The sequence below is a fragment of the Dasypus novemcinctus genome, chromosome 8 (assembly GCF_030445035.2).
Source record: "Dasypus novemcinctus isolate mDasNov1 chromosome 8, mDasNov1.1.hap2, whole genome shotgun sequence".
NCBI lineage: Eukaryota > Metazoa > Chordata > Mammalia > Cingulata > Dasypodidae > Dasypus > Dasypus novemcinctus.
The window spans coordinates 108,553,296-108,575,065 of NC_080680.1; the positions used below are offsets into that span (position 1 = coordinate 108,553,296).

Here is a 21,770-nt window from a genome sequence, read left to right on the forward strand (position 1 = left end):
CAGGACTGCGTGTGGGCCAGCTCCACATGGGTCAAGGAGGCCTGGGGTTTGAACTGCTGACCTCCCATAAGGTAGATGGACACCCTATCCATTGGGCCAAGTCCACTTCCCCCCTCGTAAATCTTATACTGGCAGTTTGAGTTGGCAATGGTAGAATATGACTAGGTTAGCGATGTGTGTGATGACTCTGTGGACCAAGAGGTCCTTACCAGAGCTCTAATAGGAAGGAACAAGTGAAGTATGCTTTGAATGCATACTTTGGGGTAGTCCTCATGAGGTTTGAAAAATCTGTTCCATGAGGAATTCCTAACAAGTGAAAAGAAATTAAAATTATTTTGCCCAGTATCCCCAATCTCCTTCACTTGTGTGGGCCTCAAACGATTGATTGCCTTAGCACAGGCTGACATTTTGTTTGCCTGATGTATGGTTAGTCCTGTTTTTGACTGAGGAGGAAGTTGAATAGTATAGGTATGGTTGCTTCGTAAAGTTCCTCCCTAATTTAGTTTGCTCTTGTGTAAAAATTAATTCTGAGTGAGGACAAATAGAAGGAATGTGTTTTATCTCCATTTTGCTTGTATCTAGATATCTGCAAACCAACAGGAAATTTAATACAAGACTTTCTTTTAATCTCATGACAGTTTCACGTTCTGGGACAAAGGTGGTATCTGAATAATTTTTATCATGCAATGTCATTTAACTTCACTACGAGGGAACAAGCTCCAGTAGTGTGTTTAGATCTGTACCCGGCAACTGATTACACAGTGAATGTTACCCTGCTGGCAGCTCCTGAGCAGCACTCTGTGCGAATCACAGTGACCACTGCACCAGCAGGTAGGTGTAGCTGACTTTCTGTTTTTGTACCTCAGGACAAGTTAAACATGTGAATTAAACTGTGCATTTTTGTGGCGAGCTGAGGAATAAAGAATGCTGGTGTAGAAATGAGAAGATTTGGGATCTAGCTCTAAAAAACTATAAACTTTGGGGTTGAGGATGCCTGAACCTTACCACTTAATATTACTTAGTGTGTAATTTAAAAATGTGGAGCTCCTATCACCAATATCTATTACCAAAACTATTCCATCACCCCAAAGAGAAACTCTGTACCCATTAAGCAATAACCCCCCATTTCTCTCTCCTGCCTTAAGTAACCTCTAGTCTACTTTCTGCCTCTATGAATTTGCTTATTTTAGATATTTCATGTAAGTGGAATCATTCAATATTTGTCCTTTTGTATCTGGATTATTTCACTCAACATAAGGTTTTCAAGATTCATCCATGTTGTCAAATGTACCAGAGCTTCATTCCTTTTTAAAAACTGAGTAATATTCCACTGTATGTATATAGCACATTATGTTCATTCTTTTTTCTGAGGATGGACACTTGGGTTGTTTCCATAGAATCTTAGCATTTACCTCCTTTCCCATGGAGGTTCTGGCTCATAGAGGGTGCAGACCAAGAAGGGACTCTCTTTTTTTTTTTTTAAAGATTTATTTTATTTATTTACCCCCCTCCCTTGTTTGCACTCGCTGTCTGCTCTCTGTGTTCATTTGCTGTGTGCTCTCTGTGTCTGCTCATCTTCTCTTTAGGCGGCACTGGGAACTGAACCTGGGACCTCCCATGTGGGAGAGAGGTGCTCAACCACTTGAGCCACCTCAGCTTTCTGGTTTGCTGTGTCTCTCATTGTCTTACCTCTTTGTGTCTCCCTGCTGCGTCATCTTGCTGCATCAACTCGCTGTGCCTGCCCATCGTGCCAGCTTGCCATCTTGCTCATCTTCTCCAGGAGGCACAGGGAACCAAACCTGGGACCTCCCATGTGGTAGGTGGGAGCTCAATTGTTTGAGCCACATCCGCTTCCTGAGAAAGGACTCTTTATTCAGGGCTCTCTAGTAATGACTAGATTGAGAATATGATAAGGCCTTTAACCTTCCACCTCAAATTGAAGACTGCCCAAGGGGCTCATTACGGGCAAGCTAGAACCAACATCCGGAAACTCGAAATGCAAGCCCCACTGTGTCTAGGGTAATTGGCAGGCCCAAAAGTCCTCATCACCAGACCACGCATGAGCACTTTAACCCAATGTTGAGGACAGTGGCCTAATGAAGGCAAGCTTCTTAGAAACTCTTCCAGTATGGCCTTTGGAGGCATTGTCACACTCTTGCCTTATGGCATTGTGTTTGGCATACAGGCCAGCCAGATTAACTTTACAGCTTTCCCTCTTGGCAAGGGATGCAGCTATCACTACAATTTCTTCCGTTCTTTAATCTCTTAGTTTGATAGCCAAGCCTACTGGCTGCCAGGCACAGAGGCTGCTGCCTTGAAGGAATAACAGCAGAATAGTTTATGTACGGCTCCTACCTTCCTGAGGTTCTCTCTGGATCATCACCACTGCTCTTTGTGGGTCAGGGGTGGGCAGTTTGACCTTTGCACTTGGAAGACTCTGGAATGTATCAGACACGAATGAGGGTCATGCGGTATCTGAGGCCGAAAATTAAATTTTTATTCTTTTTTCCATCTCAGATTAAGCCTGGCCGCCAGGTCCTAAATGGTTCAGTAGAGGTTGCATGATGAGTACCTTATGACACATAAACATAATCCCCAAATACATTTCCAGCTACATGATAGTGTTTACAATTTGAATATGAATTCCTTTCCATTGTTAGATTCTCAGAGAAATGAAAGCCTAGAAAGAAAGTCTACTTCCTCTTATAAATTAAATTGTGAAGGCATTCAGGTCCCCAGTGCTTTCCTTTCCAGCTTCTTCCTCTGCTGAGTCTCAGGCAGGGTGAGATCTCACTGAAATGGAGCGTGTTCTAGGTGATGGATTTTAGAAATCTTGTTTTGTCATGGATGTTGCTCTTTGGGTACCTTCAAGGTTGAATTAATCTGATGTCAAGTTTCATTTTCTCACTTCTCCATATTAGCTTGAGACACAAACATAGAAAACAAAAGCAAAAGTGTGTTCCCAGAACCCAGTACATAGTCAGTCCAGACCCATGTTGCTTTTGTGAGCCCTAGTCAAAAACTTCAACACCATGGGTACATAAATGCATTCATTTAATGGTTCTTTCTTGCCTACTGTGTGCCAGGCAGGTTATGATAGGTGAGAAAATAAAATTCAGTCCCAGCTGTTGTGAAATTGGTGTTGGAGGGATGGGAAGAAGGCATGTAATAAACAAATAAGGAATATATCCTATGTTGGGTGGGACTAAGTGTTAAGATGAAGGCAAAAAGAGTGATGGTTGATGAGGACAGGGAGGTAGGCAAGGTCTCTCTGCTAAAGTTACATTTGAGCCTGGATTTGAAGGAAGCAAGTGAGTAAGCCATGAACCGGGGGATTGGCAAGTGCCAAGATCTGGAGACAGGAATGTTTGGCATGTTCTAGGAACATCACGGAAGCCAGTGTGCCTGGAACAGGGTGAGCTGGGGAGAGTGGTAGGAGGTGTGGTCTGAACGCCAGCTTGAGTACAGTGAGGGGCCGATGGTGTCAAGTTCAGAAAGTAAGTCCCTTGTTACCTTTCCCTTTGCCATGTGGACTGTTTTAGTTTGCTCCTTGATGACAAATACCACTCAATAGGGTTTGGTTTAAACAACAGGAATTTATTAGCTCATGGTTTTGAGGCTCGAAGAAGTTCAAAATCAAGGCATCAGCAAGGCACTTGCTTTCTCCCCAAAGTCTGTGCTGGCTGCTGGCAATCCTTGGGGTTCCTTGGCATATATCTGCCTCTCTTCACATGGCAATGTCCTGTCTAGTTCTGTGATTTTCCAGTTCTCTTCATAAGGCTTACTGTAATATGGATTAAGACCCATCCTGCTTCACTTTTGGCCACACTTTAACTAAAGAGAACATCTTCAAAAGGTCCTTTTCACAATGGGTTCACACCCGTAGGAATGGATTAAGGTTAAGAACATGTATTTGTTGTGGTACCTAATTCAACCTGCCATATTGACCCTAAATTACCAGTAGTCGGTGAAATCTAGTGTGTGTTGTTTTGGCTTCTATCGGACACCAGTCAGGCTGAAGTCCCCACTTGTGAATTTAAACGTAGTTTGGAAATTTTTCTCACGAGGTTAGTTGGATTTATTCTTACACTATGCTTCTGATGTCCTTGGGAATTGGGAGTGGGGAATCCATTCTCCTTGAAAATTCTAGAAGGTTGCAATGGTGGCTTTTCCACACTCCAGGTCTTTCTTGATGTCCACTTCCTTTGAGCCCCATTTCAGCCTTGTAGATCTTTACCTATTTAGGAATCAGGCCTTCTTTCTTTGTGGGTAGGTACCCCATCGTAAATTAGGCAACTCTCCAAGTAAAATCCACTGTCTTGGGAAGCAGGTATAGCCTAGTAATTGAATGCCCACTTCCCATGTATATGAGGTTCCAGGTTCAATCTCCTGTACCTCCTTAAAGAGAGAGAGAGAGAGAAACCTATTGCCTTGCATGCCTCTTTCACCGTTCTGTTTCCTGCTCTTTTCTCTGAATTTCTCTATCCCCATAAAGATCCCAGCACTCTTTTTTTTTTAAGTTCTGAGCTCCATAGGCTCCTATTACTGAATGTTAGCCTCTGAGTCCTGATTTCTGGTTAAAGGGTTCACACGGGTCTCAGTTGGGAAATTCCTGTCAGTTGATCCTTGAGCGGCCATTGAATTTCTGGAACCTGTGCTTTCGCTGGTCCAGGGAGGCCCAGGAAGTTCCCTGGGCAAGTGGTTTTTCACTCAAGTCCCCCACCTTTCCTCAGGACTTAACTTTCTAAGAGTTGAACTTCTTGTGCTTCTTTATAGGAACTTAAACAGGCTTTCCTGCTGCCATTCCCTTTCCTGTCTCCAGTACTCCAGTTCCCCAGGACAGTTCCTACAGTTCTGACAGGTCCAGCTGTGTTTTAAACCTTTAACCTTCCATCTAAGTTGTTTCCACTCCAGGAAGGGCTGATACCATTTCCTAGGTTTTCATACTTTCCTTCTCTCTATTTGCTTTTAGAGTAGATTTTTGTTTTGCTGACATAGTACTTTGGATTCTGCTTTGTAAGATCTCCATAGTGAGAGAATAATTCCAGGGAGTTCTGGATTTGCCCCAGACATGTTAAAAAAAAAAATCCTCTTCACCTTTACCTTCCATCAGGAATGATTTATTTCAATTCATTTTAGCCTATAACTCAGTCCTGGGCTGGATCAATCATCATCTTCCCTGGATCTCCTTTAGTATGATTCTACTTCTCTCTACTTGCTCTTTGAGTTCTGACTTCCCAGGCAGGATCTCAGATAGCCTGTACTGTACCTGCTGTTCCATCCATAATAACAGTGCCACCTTGAAACTCACCTGATCAAGCCTGAAGAATTTTACACTCATCTTTCTAGTCTTTCATTTTAAATATGTCTGCATTTTCTGCAACTTTAGCGTCACAGTTCCAATTATCAAGGGACGTTCTCCATTCATGCCTGTTATGGGTTCCCTCTTTACAACTTTAAGCGGGGCCTTTTCAATAGTATAGTACCTGGATCTGGGCATCCTTTGGGGGTTCTTTAGGTCTGCTTTCCTTTGTTCTTTTCTTTGATGATTTTGAGTCACTTTCCCTGATCTTAATAATAGTAAATAAATCTCTTTAGAATCGTTAGGTTCTATGTCTTCTTTTCTTTATAATATTTTTCTAGCTGGGCCAATATGAGTTCAGTTTTTCTTCTCCTCAAGCAGTGTGACTTCCTTTAATCTGTTTCATTCTCTGCTAGTCTAATCCTATCTGAAAGACCAAAACCTGTTTTGTAAACTGATTTTATTCCTCTTTCAACAGCTAAGCAAATCTCATTTCTTGAAACAGCAGGTTCTAGATATACATATTTTATTATTCCTCTTAGCATTGGTTTTATAATAATTCACAGGATTTTTTCCCTACTTCAACCCAAGATCAATATCCTCCTCCCCCACTGAATCCTCTATCTGGGTTTCTGTGAGACAAACAATCCAAAGCACTTCATAGGCCTTTGGTCTCGGAGTGGCTCCTGAGTTTGTGGATAAGCTATAGATCTGGTCTCGTCACACCTTACCCTTGGATCAAGTTCCAAGGAAGTTAAGAGGAACAGAATTTGGGACAGCTAATCTAGTGCTGTCCATTAATGCCCAGTTCTCCAAAATCTCCTGCTAATGCTCTCTTTGTGCTTCTCAAACTTTTGCAAGCATTAAGAATCACCTAGAGAGCTTATTAATACACAGGCTCCTGGGCTCCATCCCAGAGGTTCTGATTCAGTGGGTCTGGGATGGAGACTCCAACTTGTTGTTCAAGCAGGCTCCCAGGCCTTGGTGAGGCTGCCAGTCCACGTGCTGAGTAGCACAGCTCTCACTATGTAAATTTTAGCCACGGGCAACTTAAAGGCCCCACTTGCAGTCCAGACAGAGGCATGATAAAAAGAAAGGAAAAAACCAAAAACAACTTGTGGTAATCAAAACAGTTCTCCCGGCTCATGCCTAAGAAGCCTGTGTGTGGAAGCTCTGCCTGACATGTGAAGATGTTTTCCTGATAATCTAACCTCATCTGTTCCAGCAGCTCCAACTGCAGAGACTCAGAACCTCCATCTTCTGCCATGGTGCTTTGCTCCCCTGTGACAGCTCTTGTCTTTGTACCCAGGGTCCTAGTTAGTACATCCACATCTAGCAGGTGGGGGAGGCTGCCTCGTACCCCTGCTTTCCACCCGAGATTACACAGGATGACTAGACTGGCAGATGAGAAGCAGAGTATCCTTTACTAATCTAGCAGTCCCCAGGACCGATCATCAATAAAAAGGTAAGAGCTAGATTGGAGAACAAGGCTTAGATATACGGCTTAATGGGGGCTTCCTACTCTAGTTGTTCTTGAAAATAAGGGGAATTAGATCTGCAAGGGATCCCAGCCCAGCCTCAGGCTGAAAAGTAGAGGAAAAAAGTAGAGGAAAAAGTAGAGGAAAAAGCAATGGGCAGAGATTTGTTCTTTGCCTCTTGGAGGAAGAAGGTGTATGTGTCTCTTATACCCGAGCAAAAGGCAGGTCCAGAGAGCAAGAGTCTGTGTCTTATCTTGGCAGTGGCCTGTAATATATGAACCCTATCCTCTAGGAAATGTGACCCCAGTTATAGTAGTCTCCTTCCAGTGGGATGACATATTTAGGATTCCTTCTTTGAGGGTAATGAGTAGGTAGTGGAGAGAGGGCAGACCTGTCCTTTTCTTTATGGAAATGGGAATATAGGAATATAAAAACCTATAACACACTTGAGCAAGGTGCTTGACTTCTGTGATGTTAGAGGACTGATTGAACAGGATAATCCAAAGGATCCATTCTGCTCCTAGAAGTCTATGTTAGGAAAGTAATTCAGATTACTTTCACATTGCTTCCAACTCATTTATTTTGACATCCGTGTTTCTTGATTAATGTGTTTGTAATCATTTCACTTATCTATTAAATTTTGTGTCCTTTTTATTGATATATACAACTTTTTCATGTGCTTAGAACATCAGTCCTTTGATTATTGCCTGTGTCAAACATTTCTCTTGATTTGTGTTGTCTTTTATGTTTATGTTTTTTTGTTTGGTTATGGTATTTTTGACATTAGAAGTTTTAGATTTCTATGCAGGAAACTCTATTGATCTTTTCCATTGTGATTTATTACATTACCATTATGTATAGAGTTTTAAAAACAAAGTAGTTTATTTATATCCCATCTTATTTCTAAGAAAATCTTTATTCCCACCCCTCTCCCCCAATCTGCTCTCTGTCCATTCGCTGTGTGTTCTTCTGTGTCTGCTTGTATTCTCATTAGGCGGCTCTGGGACCTTCTGGAGTGGGAGAGAGGCAATCTTTCTCTTGGTCTGTTAAGTCTCTTATTGTCTCTCCTCTGTGTCTCTTTCTTGCTGCATCAGCTCTCCGTGTTGGCCGGCATTCCTGCATGGGGTGGCATTCCTGCTCAGGGCAGCACTCTGTGTGGGCCAGCTCACTGCGCTTCACCAGGAGGCCCTGGGTATGGAACCCCGGACCTCCTATATTGCAGATGGGAGCCCAATTGCTTGAGCCACATCCGCTTCCCTTTAAGTGACCTTTTATAAAATAAAAGATAATATATTAGAAGTCTAAGCTAAGAAAGGTAGAAAACAAAGGGAGGAACTTAAAAAAATAAAAAGATGTAAGCATAAGGTTATAAGAAAAATGCATATCTTTAGAACCTATTTACTGGTTCACTAGTGGTTAACAAATTTGGGTTTAAGCTTTCTAGCCATCCAGTCAGAAGGAGAGCCATTACATTGTTCAGTGCTTTAGAACAAAGCAGTGTTTTTTAGGAGAAGTACCATTTTTTCCACACCAAGGTCAGATATGAATTTCAAATTCCTCTGGGTCTCATAAGTAGGACAGTGTATGAGCAGCATTTTACAAGGACTTTATGAAGCTTTTCCTTCTATTGCCCCTCAGTATGGATCATTATATTACAGAAAAGCAGAAGTTGGTGTGGAGAGGAGTAAGTGAGATGCATTAGAGATGCCTTCTCTCTGCTGATCTGGCTTGATTCAGGAGTAGGGTTAGATTATTTGGAGGAATGGATGGAGTCCATGTCTTTTTTTTTTTTAAATGGGGCAACTCTATATTTATTTTCAAAAATTCCATTATATTTCTACTTAACACTGTTAAAAGAATAAATGTTAGGTGTATTAGAAACCTGCAAAAGAAAATACATGTGTATTCTTCAGGGTTCTCCAGGGAACTAGACCTGACAGGATATATATGTATGTATGTGTATGTGTATATATATATATATGTATTTTGTAAATTTTTGAGTTTTTTTAAAAATAGAAATTGGCTCACGTGTTTATGGGGTTGGGGAAGACTGAGTTCCATAGGGCAGGCTGCAGGCTGGGAACTCTGGTGCAGGTTTTTGATGAATTTCCCAGACGAAGCTGGCTGGCTGAGGTAGAGATGGAAATCATGACTGCTAAAATCATTATTTCTCCTTTTAAAGCTGTCAACTGATTTGGAGTCCATGACTTTTGTGCAATGTTTCCTAAATAATGTTTCTCTCAACCGAGATCTGGTGACTGTTGAGTGTCGTTGAACTTGAGACTGTGTCTCTCTTAAATAGGCGCGGTTATTCCGTGTCATCAGCTGACAAACAATGACTGGTGTCTGAGTAGAAGGCCGCCTGCCTGGGTTGGAAGGCTGAGCCCCAGGAGTGCTCTCAGGGAAGGTCATAATTATCCCCCAACAATTGTTTGAATGGTCGAATGGGAGACTGAACCTCCCACCTCCACCCAAATTTCTGTCCATGTAATGTGGCCTGAACAATCTCATAGTGGTGGAAACCTCATAGCAAATTCATCTGAGGAAAAGTTTCAGTAAAGTAGCAATACAACTCCTAACTTCAAGCAATGTTACATCCTCCTGCTCCCTTGAGATAAACTGCAAAATGTATACCAAGGATAACGATAATGCTATTTATATAGAGAGCAGCTAAAAAAAATAGTAACCTTACTTTCAGAAGAGTTCATTTATAGCTCTTCTATCCGATATTATTTAGCTTGCAAAGCCAATAGTCTATTTAGGCTGCTCCTAATTAGAGATTTAAAACCATATCACTTAGGTATAAAAGAATGTTTTTCTGTTTTCTTTAGTGGAGGATTGCATGTATTTAGAGATTTCTAAAATAGGGTTAGTATATCAAGGAAAAAAACTTGTTCAAAAGAAGAGGAAACAGAACATTCAACTTTATTTTGTGACAGAAAAATGTGATTTTTAAGTTGGCATTCTGATATAGGTTTTCTAAGAGCAAGCATAATTTGAGATCTCTATTGACCTTATAAAACATCATCCATAATGATTGCTGTTCACAGAATCAAAAAACAAGCAAAGAATAACAAAGAGTGCAAATACTTTAACATTTTTTTTTAAATAAAATTTTCCACAAATTGGTAAGTATTAAAACAGTATTCTATAATAGATTACAGAAAGAAGACTTTGGGAGTTTCACGTCCTTGGGAGTCCATTGGATAGCATCATATTTGACCAGAAAATCGTAATGTCTGCTTTGAAGTCAAAGATGAAGTCTACAGAGATGTGCCTAATGATTACTTTAAATACAGGACAGCTGAGGCCCATGGAGGAAAGAAAAGAAAGAACCCAGTCTTTGTGTTTCCTTGCTAAGAATTCTGTAATGTTACAAGAAATTGAACTACACCAGAGAATTGTCATTACCTATGTGAATATTGGTTCTTTATGGATTTTTGTTTTCTTTTTAAAAATCTCTTTTTTCTATCTGTCCCGGTGATTTGTCTCACTTCGAGATTTCTTTTCAAGAATTGTTTCATTCAACATATTTTAAACTCTTACTAATGTCAGACACTGTACCAGACCCTCAGGCTATGGCTGGTCCACTTGTTCAATGTGTACAAAGACCGTTCACTCTGGTTAGCTATGGGACTGGGAAGTGAGTCATCTTAGATGTCACCTCTCAGATCAAGATGAAGGCTCTTTCCAGTACCCTCGAAGGTTCCCTCGTGCCCATGGCATTTAGTAAAATGTATTTAGAAGTCCCTTCAGATTTGTGCCTTCCTTCTCACTTTTCAGGTATAATAAAAAAGGGGAGGGGGGACAACCTCATCATCAACACAAAATAAGACTGTAAATAAAGACTGCACCTTTTGGGAAGTGGCTGTGGCTCAACTGATAGTGTCCACGTACCATATGGAGGGTCCAGGGTTCGATACCCAGGGCCTCCTGACCTGTGTGGTGAGCTGGCCCACAGGCAGTGCTGCCATGAGCAAGGAGTGCCATGCCATGCAGGAATGTGCTCTGCATAGGGGTTCCCCATGCACAAGAAGTGTGCCCCACAAGGAAAGCTGCCTAGTGCAAAAAAAGAAAAAAGAGTGCAGCCCGCCCAGGAGTGGTGCCACACACGTGGAGAGCTGATGCAGCAAGATGATGCAACGAAAAACTCTACACAGTTTCTCAGTGCTGCATGACAAGAATGCAAGTGGACACAGAAGAATACACAGCGAATGGACACAGAGAGCAGACAACAGGGGGTAAGGGGAGAGAAATAAATAAAATAAATCTTAAAAAAAAAAAAGACTGTACCTTTTGGCAAGTCAGTTTATCATCTTTTTTTTTTAAATTTCTCTCCCCTTCCCTCCCCCGTTGTCTGCTCTCTGTGTCCATTCACTGTGTGTTCTTCTGTGTCCACTTATATTCTTGTCAGCAGCACCGGGAATCTGTCTCCTTTTGTTGCATCATCTTGCTGTGTCATTTCTCTGTGTGTGCGGCACCACTCCTGGGCAGGCTGCGCTTTTCTCACACCAAGCGGATCTCCTTACGGGGTGTGCTCCTTACATGTGGGACTCCCCTATGCTGGGGACACCCCTGCGCGGCAGGGCACTCCTTGTGCCCATGAGCACTGCGCATGGGCCAGCTCACCACATGGGTCAGGAGGCCCTGGGTTTGAACCCTGGACCTCCTATGTGGTAGGTGGACGCCCTATCAGTTGAGCCAAATCCGCTTCCCAGTTTATCATCCATGAGCCCCAATTTCCTTATCTTAAAAAAAATATTTGAGGCTAGATAATTTTTTGAATACTTTCAGCCCTTCCTTTTATTCTAAGTGAATGAAAAGAATGAGAGTCAGTAGGAAACTAAGTTCCTATATAATGGCTTTTAGGGCCATACATAAAAATCTTTCCACTTTTCATACCATCTTGTTGCTTTGGTCCTACCATACCCCATATATTAATATCCAAAGATTTATGGACATTAAAATTAAGACTAGGAAGTAGACTTGGCTCAACTGATAGAACGTCCGCCTACCACATGGGAGGTCCAGGGTTCAAACCCAGGGCCTCCTGACCTGTGTGGTGAGCTGGCCCACGCGCAGTGCTGATATGCGCAGCCCCACGCACAAGGAGTGCGCCCCATAAGGAGAGCCACCCTGCGTGAGAGAAAAGCCCAGCCTACCCAGGAGTGGCACCACACACAGAGAGCTGATGCAGCAAGATGACACTACAAAAAGAGACACAGATTCCTGGTGCCGCTGACAAGAATACAAGGAGACACAGAAGAACACACAGCGAATGGACATAGAGAGCAGACAACTGGGGGGTGGGGAGGGGAGGAAGGGGAGAGAAATAAATAAAAATAAATCTTTAAAATATTAAGACTATACCTGTTATATCCAGGACACATCATAATATTGACACAAATTACCATAGATCTCTACGAAAGTTTTGTAAACAATTGAGTTTTCATACTAGTCTTCAGACTTCACCAGCTTGGCCCACTCTATAGAGACTTTCAGTTCATTTTAATAATCGTGCCTTCCTTTACCATATCAGTTCCTTCCCATATCATTTGGGAACCTGATAAATATCAATTTTTTAGAAACTTTCATTCAGCTGTATGTCTTGTTTTTAAAATTATATTGAGAAAACTAGGCTCCTCTTTGGGTGGGTTGAGAGTTGATCAGTTCTAATTTACAAAAGGAAAAATTTCTTTCAAGTTGCTAATCTACTTAGATTCCAGCCAAAGCTGATCTCTAATATATGCTGCCCAAACTCGTCTCTTAGTTTTATTTTTTGAGTTGTTCATCCGTACTTTGTCATAAGTGCCTTTGCCATAATCTTGTAAACTGGTTGGGTTTTGAACGTGGATGGTTAGAATGAAGTGGAAGAATTTTTGTTCATATCTGCTCTTATTTATTTTTTAAATTAAAAATGGAAATAAAAAAAAAAAACAACAAATACCAACACCTTCCCTCCCCCCTGCCTCCCAGTATTCTAGGGTGGAAGGGTCATGTTTGAAGTCTGCCTACTTATCTTGTAAACCCTTAGTCTAAGAAATCTATACTTAAAGTTGGTCAAGTGAGAAATTGGCACACTTTTGTATGGAATATCCAATCATCTGCAATAGGCCAACTATGGGGAGAGTAAATGATTTTTCTTTTCAAAGATAATGGCATTGTGAACCTAGCTAGTTGACCTGACTAGGCCCACAGACTAAATAATGAGCAATCTGTCATTTAGAACTGGGGCCCTCCACTAATTGGCTCTAGAGGCAACAGGTTCCTCTCACTGTTTTCAAGAACCCTCCGTTCTAATCATGTACAGATCAGAGGCTCCACATGCCACCTCCTGGATTGAAATCTGAGAAAAGGTCACCTGCCACCTAGTTCAAAATATCCATTAACACAATGCAAAGGAAAGCTCACTACAAGATATTCTTTTTTATTTCATTTCTTGTAACTTTAAAATTGGATGTAATGTCACGTTTCTCCCTCTTGCTTGCTTTCTTTTTCTGGAATAAATCCTCCTTGGTCACGGTGTGTTGTTTCCTTAGTGTGGTGGTGTGTGTTCACTGATTTTTTTTTTTTTTTTAGTTATTTGTGCACTAATACTCATACATGGTATTGGTCTATAATTTTCTTTTTTTCTTTTTTGTTACCACTTTTTTTCAGGTTTAGGTATCAGGATTTTCCTTTCTTCATAATAAAATAATTTGAAAGGTCATTATTTATGCTCTGGAACAGTGGCATTAGATAGGAGCTGTCCTTGGAAGGTTTGGTAGGATCCACTGTGCTTGGGGCTTCTCTGTGGGGTAGTTTCTTGAAAACTTTCTAATTTTTTTTTTCCTATGGCAATTGTCTGTTTAAACTTTATATGTTTAATGAGGTCAATTTTGGTAAGCTACTTTTTGCTAGGAGATACCCATTTCATCTATGTTTTCATATTTATTTGCAGTGTGGTCTATAAAGTAGCCTCTTAACTTTTAAACTTTTCTTGAGTTTCAATGATTATTTCTCCCTTTATTTGTATTTTTTCCTTTTTTTTATCTTTTTCCCTAGATTAGGTTTGCCAATGGCCTATTTTATTAATATTTCTCAAACAGCCAAGATTTTGATTTATTAATTAGGTCTACTGTTTTTCTCTTCTCCACATCAGACATCAGCATACTAAGGCAGAGGGGCAAATCCAGCCAGTTGCCTGATTTTGTAAATAAATTTTACTGGAACATGGCCAAGCCGGTGTATCACATATTGCTTATGGTTGCTTTCATGCTACCAACACAGAGCTGAGCAGTTGTGACAAAATTGCCTGGATGGAAAAGCCTAAAGTATTTATTATATGGCCCTTTACTAAAGAAAAAATTGCTGACCCTTCCTCTACATAATTTTCTTTCATATTTATTATATCCTTCCTCATGCTTTCTTTTGCTTTTAAAAAGGGATTGCATTGTATCTTCACTGTGAATTGAGACTTTTAGTATTAGAACGTGTCCTTTGCCACAATTTGTTTTTTTTTTTTTTACTTATATTAGACTTTGTCTTATATGGAGGTAGCCGCCTGCCTACTTATGGTCTCTATATATCAGGTATATCATTGCCCATCACTTTATCTTTTCTCAATCACTTTGTTTTAGGTGTCCTTCTTTTGTATAGCATATATTTGGACCTCATATCCTTGCATTGTGTCACAAATTTGAAAAAAAAAATTTTTAATATGATTTAAGCCCATTTATACTTATTGACAGAGTCAAGTCTGAACTCATCTCTGTTCTATTATTTTATGATATAACTACTGTATGTATTATGTTATACATTCTGTATTTCTCTGTGTGATGTGTTTCTTTACTGTTTATAATTTCTTTTGTTTTTAGAAAGATTTATATATATTTTTTCTAGTGGTTACCTTGGTATCTTTTTAAAATGCTCCTGTCCCTGTTTTCTTATTTGGAACCTTTTGCCTTCTGATTTGTCAGTTTTTAATGATATCCTTTAATTCTCATTTGTTATGTATATGACATTCAATGAGTTTACTTTATTTCCCTTTTTCTGTCTTTTCTTCATCTAATTTCTTAGTTGTATTATTTCTACTTTATCAGAATATATAACATTTATATATTATTCTTCCACCCCTTTCCCACCTTTATTTTAGTCTTAGATCTGCAATTTAATATACTAAATGCTTACCATCAGTACTTTGAAGTTTTCCCAGTATCTCTTGGATCAAACTCATCTTTTAGTAGATTCCTTAAGCATATAATATGCCTTAAGTCCTTGAATGTTTAAAACTGTTTATAGCCTTGATACTTGAAAGATAACATGACTGGATTTAAGAATCTTAATTCACATTTTTTTCCTTGAGTTTCTTTAAAATTCAGTTCTTTTTTTGTCTTGCTTTCCATGTAGCTTTTGAGAAGTCTGATGCAGCCTAATTCTTTTGTGCTTGGAAGCTGTGGGTGGTTTTTTTTTTCCCCCATGGACTCCCTGAGGACTTTATCTTTAAAGTCTAATAGTTTTAATTGGATAAGTTTGGAATTGATTGTTCTGGGTCAGCTTTCTCAAGTACCTAGTGGGCCCTTTCAGCAGTTAGATTCAGGTCTTTATTGTTTCTGGAAAGTTATCTTGGATCATAGTTTTAAATATGAATTCTGTTTCAATGCTTTTTTTTCTTTCTTTCTTTCTTTTGGAACTTTAATTATACGTATGTTGTATCTTTGTCTATGTTCCATTTCAAACATTTTATCTTTGGCCCTTTTTACTTAAAAAAAAATATCTCATTTTCATTCTTTTGTTTTCTTGTGCTTCTTCAAGGCCAATTATTAAATGTTCATTCTAATCCATTCTTCTTTGGGAATCATGAAATTTAGTCTTCATTTTTGACATGCTTTTGACTTTTTCTTTCATTGCTTTCCTGAATTTGGTCATTCTCACTTCATTTTCTTCCTGGTTTTCGTCCATTTCTGTTCTTAGTTTTTAAATTTTTGATTCAGCGTGTTTGTTTTTTTTCCCTTTCATATCCCCCATGCGTATTTGAGGATATTTAATTTGACTTACAGTGTTTGTTGCAGTACAGGTTTTTTCTTGTTTGTCTTTTATGTGTATTTGTGTGTGTGTGTGTGTGTGTGTAAGGGACATTTCATACCCAAGATGTTCTGATTATCATTTTCTGTTATTTTATTTTTAGATGAATACTGCTTTTGTTTATGAATTGCATGGGCAGGGTTGGTGGTTTAGGATGGTTGACAAGAACTCTTGTTTAAGACTGTCCTGTCATCAAATGAAATGTGAAGTGCAGTTTTTTTAAAGAATGGTTTTATTTTCTTTGGGTGGGGGTGGGGACAAATTCTGTATTCGTCAGTTTTTGGGTTTTCTTTAGCTTTGTAGAATTTCCCCTTTGCTTCTTTCCCCCTTCACCATCTAATCCTCAAAGGGCACCCATTCCTTCCTTTTTATCCTCTTCTTTCCCAGAAGTGGTACCTTTCTCGTACTATTAGGTCAAGTGTCATAGACTTTTCACCCTTTCTCTGTAGTCAGCACTCTGATATACCAGGTCTCTTTTTTAGTACTTTCACACTTAAAGGAGAATTTCTCTTTTTGGAGTGAGTCTAGGACAGTCTTGGGCCCTGTGTTTCCATCTTCTCCCTTTCATAAAGGTTCTTCTAGAGCCCTCTCACTCTCTTCAAAGACATGTGGGACATGGAGAGAGAGCTTTGCTGGAATTTGGTGTTTATTTTTCTATTTGAGGTTAATTTGAAGTTTGTATTGTCTCCAAATTATGATGACAGCATTGATTTTATGTGGTTTTGTATGTTCTTCTTGTTCATCTTAAGAATATTTTGGAGGATGTGTGGAGAGATTTGGGTTTAGGGGCCACCATTATCCGTGGACTGATTAGAACTCTAATTTTACTATATTTTTAATTGCTAACTTTCCCACTCCATGCTTTGTTCATGCCATTTCTTCCATTGGGACCCCTTTGAGCCTTTTATTTACTTCACATATTCCCTTCTTCCATAATCATCTCCCAGCTGAAAGTAAATTTTCTTCTTTCTGAATTTGCATACTCTATTTGAAGAGGAAGTATAAGAAGAAGTTTGGTAAAGATAATTTGGAGTCAGACTATATAAATCCAAATTTCAAATTTGCCACTTATTATCTCTGTGCCTTTGGTAATTTACTTAATCTCTATATGCCACAGTTGCCTTAATTGTAAAAATGTGAATAGCTGTAAAAATATGTACATCATGGGACTTTTATGAGGGTAAAATGAGTTAATGCATATGGAAAACCAGCACAATATCTGATACACAATAAGTATCTACCATTTGTTAACCTATTACTTGAATTTATCTTATGACATTTATTATATGTTCCCTTGTATCTTTGTTATAAAGAGAGGCACTTGTCCTAGATTAAAAACATATTAAAGGTAGAGACCATGTCTTATTTAGAGTACCTATACTCCACTGGGTTAATGTAATTTCAGTTGCTTAACTTTCCCCTTATTGTTGATTATTCACATTTAAACAAACAGGAATGCTTTGCCTATCACTGTCCTACATACTGAGAGTACAAAGATGAAAAATACAGTCTCTCCTTTCAAGGAGTTCTCAGTTCAATGGGACAATAGACCAGGATCAGTAATAGTACAATGCTTAGGAAGCAGATGTGGTTCAAGTGACTGAGCTTCCACCTACCACATGGGAGGTCCCAGGTTCTGTTCCTGGTGCCTCCTAAAGAAGATGACCAAGATAGCAAGCTGATGCGATGGGCTGGTGCAGTGAGCTAACACAACAAGATGACACAAGAAGAGACACAGGAGGAAAACATGATGAGAGACACAACAAAGCAGGGAGTAGAGGTGGCTCAAGTGATTAGTTGCCTCCCTCCTACATGGGAGGTCCTGGATTTGGTTCCCAGTGCCTCCTTAAAAGACGACAAGCACACAATGAACAGACACAGCAAATGCAAAACAATGAGGAGGTAGGAAGAAGTAAATAAAAAAAAATAAATTAAAAAAAAAAAATAACAGTGCATGAAGGGTGCTTTGAGGTATATGTAGGTACTAGGGGAACACAGGAAGTAACTATTAATTTTGCCCAGAGTTGCTCAGCCTGCATTAATGAAGAAGAAACAAAGTTTTAAAGAAATTGCTGGACTAAGAGTCAGATTTTCTCTTCTCTGTGGCATTCCTGCAGGTCTGGTTTTTCACCAGGACTCTAGATTAGATAGGCCTTCTGGGTGGGGAAAGGAGAGAGAGGGCAGAGTGGCCACTAAAAATGAACCAGGGAAGGAAGATTTCTTGAAAGACAAGAGCATGTACTTTCTGTAGCAAAAGTATCAGGGAGCAGAGTTGGCAGGAACTCAGGATGAGCTGTCTTCCACCGGGGGCTCTTTAGTACCCACTGAACTCTTCATGGTTCAACCTGCCTGTAGTTCAAACGCAAACCCTTTAAACGGAAGGAAGGGGACTTAGAGGGAGAGTGTCACTCCCTGACCAAGATGGAACTGATTTTAACCAGTGAGACATTTCCTGTGAGCAGAGGAAATTGCCAACCCACCACTACTGTTACATTATGTGCGCATAGGTGTGTGTGTGTATAATGTTTTTAAACCAAAAAATGGGATCAGTATATATGTACCAATTTTCATCTTGCTTTTTAAAATTTTCGCTTCACAATATTCTCTGGATGTAGTTCCAAACCGATTCATATAATGTCATTTCATTCTCTTTGAGGGAAGCATAGTATTTTTAAAAAAATTAATTTATTGAAATATATTACCCACACACAAACATACATAAACAATAGTTGTGAGCTTACAAAAAAAAACCATATATGACATCATACAGGACTCTCATAACTCACCCTACCACCAACACCTTACATTGTTGTTAAATCTTTTTAACTAATGATTATGAGCATTGTCAAAACATTACTACTAGCTGAAGTATTTTCCCCCAACCCTCCCTATTATTATCTTTGTCATTTATATATGAACATATATAAACAATTAAGTGTATAGTAAAAAATGTGAACTTATGAAGCAAACATGTATAACATCATACAGGGTCCTATACATCAACCCTCTACCAACACCTTGCACTGTCATGAGATGTTTGTTACAAATTACAAAAGAATATTGTCAAAATCTTACTACTAATTATAGTCCATATCTTACATTTGGTGTTTTTTCCCCCAACCCACCCTATTATTTATTTTTTAAATGTATTTTTTATGACAGAAGTTGTAAACTTATAAAACAGTCATGCACATGTGCAAAATTCCCAAGCAACACCCCTCTATCAACACACCACACTGCGATGGAACATTTGTTACAGATAAGATAATATCATCTAATTGTTACCATGTCCATAGTATACATTTGGCTCACATTCTCTATACTGCCCCATTATCAACTCAGTACATCTTTCGCATAGATGCAAGAATATTATATTATTACTGCTAACCACAGTCCACAGGTCATTCCAGTTGTATATTTCCCATGCGTTCTCAACACCCTGCAGTAGTTGCTCTAGCTCACAGAAGACACTCTTGCATCTGTACCATCAACTGCAATTCTCATCCACCTCTTGGTTTACTGTGTTATTCAGTTCCTGGATTATTCTCGAGCATTCTGTCCATTGGCATTTACATCTCTAGACTACCATTTTTAGCCACATCCCCATTTATAAACTAGCTATTACTCACTACTTGTTATCATTCTATACATTTCCACACTTTCACAGTAAAGCTAATTAAAACTTCTACATACATTAAACATCAGTAATCCATTTCAGTCCTTCTCTTATCTCTGTTAAGAATCCACCACCTACCACCAGGTCTTGAAGATATTTTCCTACAATTTCTTCTAGAAGTTTTATGGTTCTTATTTTTATTTTTAGGTTTTTGATCCATTTGAGTTAATTTTTGGATAAAGTGTGAGATAGAGGTCCTCTTTCCTTCTTTTGGCTATGGATATCCAGTTCTTTCAGCACCATTTGTTGAATGGATTGTTCTGCCGAGCTGTGTGGGTGTGACAGGCTAGTCAAAAATCACTTGACCATACATGTGAGGGTCTGTTTCTGAACCATCAGTTTGGTTCCATTGGTCTATGCATCTGTCTTTATGCTAGTACCATGCTGTTTTTACCACTATAGCTTGGTAGTATGATTTGAAGTCCGGAGATGAGGGTTTGCTTTTCCTTTTATGATGTTTCTGGCTATTCAGGACCCCTTACCCTTCCTAATACATTTGATGATCATGTTTTCAATTTTTTTTTAAATGCTGGTGGAATTTTTATCAGGGTTCCATTGAATCTGTATATCTGTTTGAGTAGAATTAACATCTTTATGATATTTAGTCTTCCAGTCCATGAGCATGGAATGTTCTTCCAGTTATTTAGGACTTTTTGGATTTCTTTTAACATCGGGTTGCAGGTTTCTGAATACAAGTGCTTTACATTGTTGGTTAAATTTATTCCTGACTATTTTAGTTTTATCTGTTATATTTTATTTTCACCACTCTTTTGACACTTTTAATTACTTTTATTGATATAATCTTCATTTCTAGACTCTCTTATAGGCCTCTCTCTCCTGTCTTTTCTTTTCAGGCTCTAGCACACCCTTTAGTATTTCCTGAAAACCTGGTCTCTTGCTTAGAAATTCTCTCAGTTTCTGTTTATCAGTGAATATTCTAATCTCACCCTCATTTTTAAAAGACAGTCTTCCTGGATATAAAATTCTTGACTGGAAGTTTTTCTCTTGTAGTATCTTAAATATATCATACCACTGTGTTCTTGCCTCCATGGTTTCTGGGGAGAAATCGGCACTTAATCTTATTGGGTATCCCTTATATGTTATGCATTGCTTTTCTCTTGCTGTTCTCAGAATTCTCTCTCTCTCTTTGGCATTTGACATTCTGATGAGTATGTGTCTCGGAGTTGGTCTATTTGGATTATTTTGGATGGGAGAGCGTTGTACTTCTTGGACATGGATATCTATGTCCTTCAATAGGGTTGGGAAATTTTCTACCATTACTCTGCTACCATCTTGCTGTTCTCTCTAAGCATAATATTTTATTGTATGAAGGTATACTAATTTATTAACTTTTCTACTGGATGGATATTCAGTTTACCCCCCCACCCCAAAGTTATTTGTTATTACAGACAATGCTGCTGTGACTATGTATGTATTAGGATTTGTTGATTCTCAGGTGCACTTTTTTCACATTTTAAAAATCTATAAAATCATACAGTTTTTATACAGTTGATTGTGGCTGACTTGAATAATAATGTCATTGTCTCCTGCTTGTCATCAGCTTGGTCATTTCCATTTAGCTGTGGGTGTTGGTGGTATTCTATTAGTTTTGAATTTAACTGCCTATTAAAGCTTTTTCAAAAAGATCCCCCTATGACTTGATGTTGAAACAAAAGTTATTGTGCATGTTGAAAACCATGGAAACAGAAGGTGTAAGATCAAGAAGGTGTCAGCATCAGGATGGATGTCAGTGGCTTGAAAGAAAATCCTGGAGAAAATAGTAGAGAGCATGCTTTTAAGAAATATTGCCTCATCAAAACTTTGGATAGCACATAGGATTTTATTGTATAGAAAAATATTTAGATACTGATAAGTCTTAATTAAAAAGTAATTCAGAAATGTTAGATACTGAACATGAGGAAATTTTAGGAAAGTCAATCAATTTTGCATATATTCTAACAGTGTATATGATAAAAATTTAACTATGTCAGTCTGAAACTCTTTCAACCATATTATTATAAAGTAATTCTTAAAGATAATAAAATAATTGTTACAGTTTATATAGCAGGATTTTTTTCTTTCTTAATAATATACAAAATAACATAAAATAATGGTGCATCTTATGAGAATTGATTTGATGAAATGTGTTATATTTTTGCACACTTGGGCAAAGTATTTCTGTAGAATTGAGTCTTAGGTGAGGATTTACCAAGGTAAAGGTACCATAAATGTTTCCCTCCAAAGATTGTAC

The 21,770-nt window shown here is 38.9% G+C and overlaps 1 protein-coding gene across 4 annotated transcripts in view; it reads left to right on the top strand.

Annotated features, from left to right (window-relative positions):
- SUSD1 (sushi domain containing 1) overlaps positions 1-21,770 on the top strand; it is a 174,680-nt gene that overhangs the window by 83,745 nt on the left and 69,165 nt on the right. For all 4 annotated transcript variants that reach the window (XM_058302538.2, XM_058302539.2, XM_058302540.2 and 1 more), the window contains one exon: positions 639-831. In XM_058302538.2, the coding sequence (XP_058158521.1) occupies positions 639-831 (193 nt within the window). The remainder of the gene's footprint in view (positions 1-638; positions 832-21,770) is intronic.